This window comes from Trachemys scripta, chromosome 13 (assembly GCF_013100865.1).
Source record: "Trachemys scripta elegans isolate TJP31775 chromosome 13, CAS_Tse_1.0, whole genome shotgun sequence".
Taxonomy (NCBI): domain Eukaryota; kingdom Metazoa; phylum Chordata; order Testudines; family Emydidae; genus Trachemys; species Trachemys scripta.
Window position 1 is genome coordinate 35713622 of NC_048310.1, and position 7995 is coordinate 35721616.

Sequence of the window (7995 nt, forward strand, 5' to 3'; positions counted from 1 at the left end):
ATCCACAACCGGTGACTCTAGATCTCTCCCCCTCTGCGCGTTGGAATGGGGCAGACAATAAGGAAGTCGCTCCTGCTGCTGAAAGGTTTAGCATCCGCAGCTTTGTTTCACAGGCGGCAGACGCTAGGCAGCGAGCGGGGTGTCTGGGCTGCGCACAGTTCCGGGTTGTTCGCGCGTGGGACGGCGCTGGGCAGTGCCGGGCCGTGCCGCGGGGGGCCAAGCGAGCGGCCCAGGTGGATTTCGGGGGCGCGTGTGGAGGAGGGCGGGGGGGATGCTGGAAGCGCGGCACTTACGATCTCGGACCGGCCGTCCCGGCAGGCGTTCTGGAAGCGGGCCTGGCGCTCCTCGTGGGGTCGGTCCCTGAAGCCGGTGTATTTAATCTGCGAGGAACAGGAGGCAAATCAGAGGAGGAATCCCGCCCGGGAGCGGGCCGGCGGCGAGCGATAAGGGGAGGCGGAGTGCGGAGATAGCACCGCGGGCGGGCGGGCGCTGCCCTCCGGCCCCGGCAGCCCGGGACAGGATTGGGAGGTGCGGGCGCCGGCGGGACCGGGCGCGGGGGGCGCTGCTCCCCCGGGGGGGGGGGGTCCCCTCACCTCGCACTCGCGGCTCAGCTTCCTGAAGAACTCCTCGTTCTCGAACTTGCTCCTCTGGTCGGGGACAACCCGCGGCATGGTGGGGCCGCCGCTGCCGCCCCGGCGGCTCGCCCCGCTGCCCTTTGTTCGCCCCCCTCCCCCGGCTGCGCCGCCGCCGCCGCCGCCGCCTCGCGCCCAGTGCAGCAGCAGCAACCGCCAGAGCTCGCGCCGCTGCTGCTGCCGCCGCCGCGCGTCTCGAGCCCCCTCCCCCCCCCGACTTCCTCCCCGGCTCGTAAACTCCGGCCAAACAGCCGCACCATTCACAACTCCGGGCTGAGGCTGCCGCGCATGCGCGGCGCGAGCTGGGGGCTCGCGCTGCCGCCCCTCCCTGGCAGGCGCTGGGCGGGCGTGAGTCACCGCCCCCGCGTGGCCCTCGGGAGCGGGGCGGGCGCCCCTCGCTCAGCCCGTCTCGCCGGCTTCCGGCTGAGCCCTCACGGGACGGGCGGGACCTGCGTGTCCCGACACGCTCCCGCCCGGGGAACCCCGCGGGGATCGGTCACGCTCCGCTACCCCGCGGGAGCTGGGGCACGGCGCCCCGGGGCTGGGCAGCGCTCTGGGCGGGCTGGGCTGCCCCAGGCCAACCCCTGCGGGTGCTCCGGCTTGGCAGCCTCCCGCGGGGCGTTCAAAATAGGCTCAGGTACTGCACCTGCCCCAGTGCGGGGGGGGGGGTAATTCCCCCCCCCCCCTTGTTTTCTCTGGGCTGTGGTGGTGTGTAGGGGGGAAAAACACCTCCCAGGCAAGAGAAGCGTGTCTGCATGCTGCCAGAGCTGTGCCCTCTCCTTGGGGGAAAGGAACTTATGTAACTTGTAACAACAACAGATTAAAACAAAGCAGAAAGCGTGATTGTTACATTGCCTGTGGCCTCAGCAAACATCATCTTTTTGGAAACGCTCTCCTCTCCTGGATCCCCAAACCAAATAATCGACTTGTGCCATCACCTTTATTTCAAGATCCAAAATCAAAACCGCTTTTGAGCGTCGCTGGTCAGCAACCTCCACCTGGCTGAGGGGATGCTGACCAAGTAGGGGTTAGGCAAATCTTTCAAGAGTGGTCGCTCATTTTGAATGCCCAACGTGAGTCCCTGTAGGCCCAATTTTCAGAAGTGCCATGCACCCACAACGTCAGTTAAACTGAAGGGGAGCTGCAGCCGCTCAGTACCTTTGAAAATCAGGTCCAAGGTGTCTCAAGTTAGCCACTCAAAAGCCAAGGCATCTAGTCTTAATGATTTTTTTTAAAATTGGCTGTTAATGAATCAGTTCTTGTTCAAAGCGCCGTACTAACTCCTGAGCCCGAGCCCTTGGCTCTTTCTTATTACCCACCTGTATTTGCACAGTCAGGCCCTAATTTAATCAAAGGGTGCCTGAGAAAGTATGTCAGAGCTCCCTAACTTTGCTACTAGTGAAATATTTTGAAGGAGCACTAAGCATTTTCCTTTTATTCACAGAAAAATCTATCTTTGCACTTACTGATTGTGTTGAATATATGGGGTGGGATTCACACAGGTACTTAGGTGCTTAAGTCCCACTTTTCCCTGCACCTTGATCCACAAAACTCCTGCTGAATCCTGGGGGTGCCTAAACGCACAGCCTAAGTTTCTGCCTCTGGGCACGTGCATTGCTGCCTCATTCTAGGCATCCGAAGACCTATCTCCCGCTAAGGGCAAGTCTACACTACAGCCGGGATGGACACTCTGAGATCGATCCACCAGCGGTCGATTTAGCGGATCTAGTGAAGACCCGCCAGATCGACAGCAGATCGTTCTTCAGCCAATCCCTGTACTCTATCCCCGATGAGAAGAATAAGGTAAGTCGACGGGAGATTTTCTCCTGTCAACCCCCCACAGTGTAAACCCCACAGGAACTCAACCTAAGGTACGTCGACTCCAGCTATGTTATTCGCATAGCAAAGGTCGACTTACAGCAGTAGTGTAGACATAGCCTGAGCCCCAGAGCAATTCACGAATCAGGGAAAAATAGCCATTTCGTCACCTAAATCACAGGCAGGGCCTAATCCACTAGGCACCCTCTGTACCCACCTACTGGATCAGCTCCCATTCAAAATCCTGACAGAGGAGGAGATGTTACCATCCACTTTATAACTTTATCCCCATTGTTAGAGCACTCACTTGGGTTGTGGAAAACTCAGGCTCAATCCCCCCTTTGGCCCAATGACTGTTCCACTGTAAATACTTAAGTAGTTATTAGGCCACAGTTCAACAGCAGAGATTTCAGGGAGCCCTACATCAGAATATTTCACAGCGTATTCTGATAGCACTTAAACAGGGGTCTCCCACATTTCTTCCCCCGACCCCCTCGCCAGAGAAGGGGAGATTGAACCTGGGTCTAGGAAAGTGCTTTAACCGGTGGGCTAAACGTTAGAAGATTGGCAGCCCATTTTGTGGAGTGCCTAACTCACTCCTACAAGAAATCACTTAAGCTCCCAAGCCACCTGACTCCAGAAGGTGGGATCCCATTTGTGGATCGTTAAATAGAGCTAGGCGCCTCTCTGCAGCCCAGAAACGTAGGTACCTATCTCGAGAGAGGGGCGGGGCTCAGCCCACACCCTTCTCCTCTGCATCTCCTATTGGCTAGCTTAGGCAGCTCCCCACCTAGCATGCCGGCGAATTGCACTCTGAGGTGCCTGTCTCTCCCCATTCATTGTAGAGCATGCCTAGGTGCCTAACATGGCTTTGTGGTTCACAATGTTGCTCCTGTGATTTCTAGGCGAGATGATGCTCAGCGTTGCAATGCATAAGTCCCTTTGTGGATTCCATCCACAGTATCTTACATAAATGTAAGAATATGTAGACATTCCTGATAGGTACATTTACCAACTGATATTTGACTATTTCTATTTCAGCAGCCTTTCTATTAAAGTTATAGCTAGGCTTGTCAGAACTCAATTTTTATTTTTTTATAATATTGATGAATAATATTGATGTTTGTTTAAGCATTTTTTCCCATTTTTATCAATTTACATTTTCACTGTTGTGCGACGGGGGGTGTCAGACAACAATTATTCAACAACAATTATTCAACAACAATTATTCAATAATTATTCAATTATTCAGCAAGATTTGTAAAGTTAAAGCTTTATAACCACTAAAACACAAATTGTGAACTTGATGGCAAAATATATAAAGTAAATATCCTTTATCAAACTCTAGTAAGTTCCTAAGTGACATTTTTCTTACTTTGCCTGTTTGTAAATTTCAATTATCATCAATGGAAATATTCCTTAGTTTGTGTGTGTATGGTGAAATTAACATTTGCTGACATTTACCAATAAAAGTTTAATCCTTCCAAGCCTAGTTAAAGCATATTAAATATATAGATCCCTTGGTAAGGAAATGAGGTTTTATAGTCTCCTAGTAACATGTTCTTAACTTTACATATACTCATGCAAATTAAGAGAGAGCAAAGTTAAGCCTGGATGGGAGTCATGATTTGCATGCAGTCCTTGTAAATTAAGGAGGAACAGATGATATGAACAAAGTGGCTGTATCCTTTAATTGTTTATTTCTAGACTTTCATACTTTAAGATTTTATTATTGTTGGGGAAGGTCGAGGGGAGGGGGTTGCGGTAGAAGAATTATTCTATGGAAAGTTTAATACATTTTCCACTTCTACATATTTTCAACTTTACTAATAATTAATCTTTGTATTAATTTCTTATTTTTAGTATTAATGTACCTTTTGCCATTACAATTTTCTCTGTCTATCCTGTTTAAAGGTTATATGACAACAAAATAATTGGACCAACTTTTATTGGTGGAAGGGACAAGCTTTTGAGCTTCACAGAGCTCTTCCTCAGGTCTGGAGAAGGTAATCAGCGTGTCCAAGCTAAATACCAGGTATGCCCTGTAAATACCTTTTATCTTGGACACTCTGGTTACCTTCTCCAGACCTGAAGATCATTGGTCCAATAAAAGATATTAACTCAACCACTTTCTCTCAGACCATGGGACCAACACAGCTACAACAACAGTGCAAACAACAAAATAATTGACAAATATTTATTATTTCTTCTAGTTATGGTCAAAGTGAAGAGAAACTATATGTTGATTGACATAATAAAATAATGATAATGGATAGTTATACTCAAATTTGTACTTCTTAAAGTAAGTGAACTTCTAAGGTAGGCAAAACATATTTAAAGGACCAAAGAAAAAGGTTATATACATGTCTCCCAGCAGAATCAACAGCATCTGCTAACAGTGTGGCCTCACAAGAGAACTGCCAGTTTTTTTACAGTAGCGATCCAGCTGCTTCCTGATTGTCAGTAATCCTTCACCACTTTTACTTCCCCCAATTTACGTCCCTCTCCCAAACTTAACATTGCCTCCAAATAAAGTTTCCAAAAATATGTCCCGGGTCAAAACAAATTTGATTACTGGATGTGAAGCCCTTAACTAAGAAATGGGACTTTATAATCACCTAACAATTTGTTAATTTCACCTTGGCATATATTTTTTCCAAATTTTATTTGGAGGCAAAGTTAAGTTGGACTGATTTCTTCCCCAGCACCCTTTACATGTCACTTGTCTTCTTTAAGTTTTCATCCTCTCTTCTCTGCAATGTTTTTGTTTAAATAAAACTAGGCAATAATATTAGTGGACTGCTCACAACAGAACAAAAGGCTGCCTCCTCTTTGTTGCCTCCATTACTCTCAATACAGAAACAGGGCAGGAAAGTCCCCTGACAGCTAACTACTGGTTGTGAAACACTGGCACAAAATAACATGTATTACTCCATGCATTTTTTCTTTGTCTTTAAGCTGAGCTGATATTTTAAAATTCATTTCTACTCTGAGAAATGACACCTTCTTACTCAACAGATCTGGTTTCTCTTTATAAAAGCAGATAAGACTCTTAACAGTGATAAAACTATGTTTTTCTGTTTTCTATTTTTGGTAGGGTGACTAGATGTCCCGTTTTTAAAGGAACAGTCCCGTTTTTTTGGGACTTTTTCTTATATAGGCGCCTATTACCCCCCACCCCTGTCCCATTTTTTCACAGTTGCTATCTGATCACCCTAACTTTTGGGCACTGCAGAACCATCACAGCAAAGAATGAGCTAGATTTAGTTTCTTCTTGTGCACAACCAATACAATTGCTTACTAAGTTCCTCTCAGTGACACCTATGCAAATCTTTTGAAAACTCTGAGGTTGCACAGGTGTCACCAAGGTTCTACTTTGGACTGCAAATTCTTTTGGTGTTGATTCACAAGGTAAGAATTTAGCCTGCCCGTTAGCTCTGTAACGGAGTGTGCATTCAGAAAGTAGAAATAATTGAGCATCAATAAACATGTTGCTTTTACAATCACTTTCAGAGCAGAACTGCTTTTCAAAGTAACTTTTATACATTTTTAAGGCATATGAATAACTTGAAGTAGGATGGCGCTTTAATATTTACAGAGAGGTTATTTCTGAGCAAGGGAATTTTATTCAAATTAGAGGTTGTGTATATGCTGTGGTTATTAAGTTCTCTTCCACAAAGAACGCCTTCATTACTTAGGCTGCAGTTACTGATGAGCATTATTTGAAGTGTAAGGTACAGGTGCTGTGCCCCTTTTTATCTAGATTTCATGTATTGTGCAAATTGTGCATCAGCAAGATGTCTGTGTACACTAAACCATTGAGGTGTGGCATTTGGAGCATAATCAAATACTGCTGGTATGTATATACAAGCCAATCACAGTTCAATTCATATAACAGACTATTTGAAAGGTATAATTATGAGCACTAAGTGTGAAATTCAGTCCATTCACATAAAGCCCTAGTGTTCAGGTTCTCTGCTATACCCCTAGGCAGGCTGGATTTCCACACACGTACCGCTGGTGCTCCATCTGTAGCCCCTTCACACCAGTTGGGTAGGGAATTGTAGATCCAGTGACCCCATAAAAACCATGGATCCAAAGCCTCTTCCTTTGACTTCCCCCCCAAACCATTCCAGCCCACTTCCAAAGTGATCTTTTTTGCCAGCCCACCATCAGCTAAATCCATTGTGTGGTCCAAAGACCCCCTACATAACTCTGATGGGGGTCTTAAGTGGTACGAAGGGCCTTGGTCTAGTCTTCTGTAGCAGGGTGAATTTCAGTCTGCTAGAATATACATATCTAATGGATCAAAGCAACTCCTTTGTAAAAAAAAAGTGATTTTTATTTAAAAATATATGTGCCCCATATCTCTCACAGAATCAGAGCCCACATAATCTGTGATAGCTAAATAGGAGGTAGTGTTTCCTAGTGGACAGAGCATTGGAATGGGATGCAGGAGACCTGGGTTCTACTTTGCCATTGGCCTGCTGTATGACTGTGGAGCAAGTTATTTCCCTCCCTGTGCCTCAGTTTTTCTTTCTGTAAAATGGCTATAATGATACCAACCTTTGTGTAAAAGCGAGGTGGTGTTATTATTTTAATAAACTTCTCTGGCATTCTTTTACCAGCAATTATATGGTTAAAGAAAGATAAGGACATAGAGCCATAAAAAGCTACATTTTGATATCCAGTAGCATTAAGTTTGTGATGCCGCAAAAAGGGACCCTGATTAGTGAACTAGGCAATACCATAGGCAAACAACCCATCATAAAAACAACGAGGAGTCCATTGGCACCTTAAAGACTAACAAATGTATTTGGGCATAAGTTTTCGTGGGTAAAATACCCACTTCTTCAGATGCATGGAGTATTCTTCAGATACCGGACTCCTCATTTTTGTGGATACAGACTAACACGGCTACCCCTCTGATACTTTGAACCCATCATAATAAGTTGGAAGTCAGTTCAGATTCTTTCAATTAGTAAAGGGAATGCAGACATTTTTCTAGAAACCAGCATGGAATGCAGACTTCAGAACATCAGAACCAATTATTCATCTGATGATGCAATGTGGATTGAATTATACAATTAAAGAATTAAACAGATTTTCCCAGAGGGCTATTTGACTTTTTCATACCTATTCATTATTAGAAACACGGATGAGTAAACTGATACCAATTTGCACGATTCTACACCATTTATATACAGTTAGACAATGGGACCATGTGATCTCCCTATTGAAAAAGCTTTTCCTTTTAAAGATTGTGGCATAAACTGAGAAAAGGAAGAACATCCAGACTCTTGTTTCTAAAACTCACGAGAATATCATTTTAACTGGGCAAAAGGCATAATTCACACATGCCTGCACACATACAAAAATCAGTGTTTAGAAAAACTGTAATAATCTTGTCATTGTCACCATTATTTTTATTGTTATTTTCTTTGAAGGGGGATGCTCTGGTACAGATAATCACTAAGAATCTATTCATGTACTCAGGAAAAGAGAAATATTAACTGCTTAACATATTAATATTCTAATGTACAAA

At 45.5% G+C, this 7995-nt stretch overlaps 1 protein-coding gene across 3 annotated transcripts in view; it reads right to left on the reverse strand.

Annotated features, from left to right (window-relative positions):
• The window catches only part of CBFB (core-binding factor subunit beta), a 77241-nt gene extending 76495 nt beyond the window's left edge, over nt 1–746 (reverse strand). For all 3 annotated transcript variants that reach the window (XM_034788396.1, XM_034788393.1, XM_034788394.1), the window contains exons 1-2: nt 594–746; nt 294–380 (exon numbers count right to left, since the gene is read on the reverse strand). In XM_034788396.1, the coding sequence (XP_034644287.1) occupies nt 294–380; nt 594–671 (165 nt within the window). In that variant the 5' untranslated portion in view covers nt 672–746. The remainder of the gene's footprint in view (nt 1–293; nt 381–593) is intronic.
• Between the last annotated feature and the right edge of the window lie 7249 nt (nt 747–7995).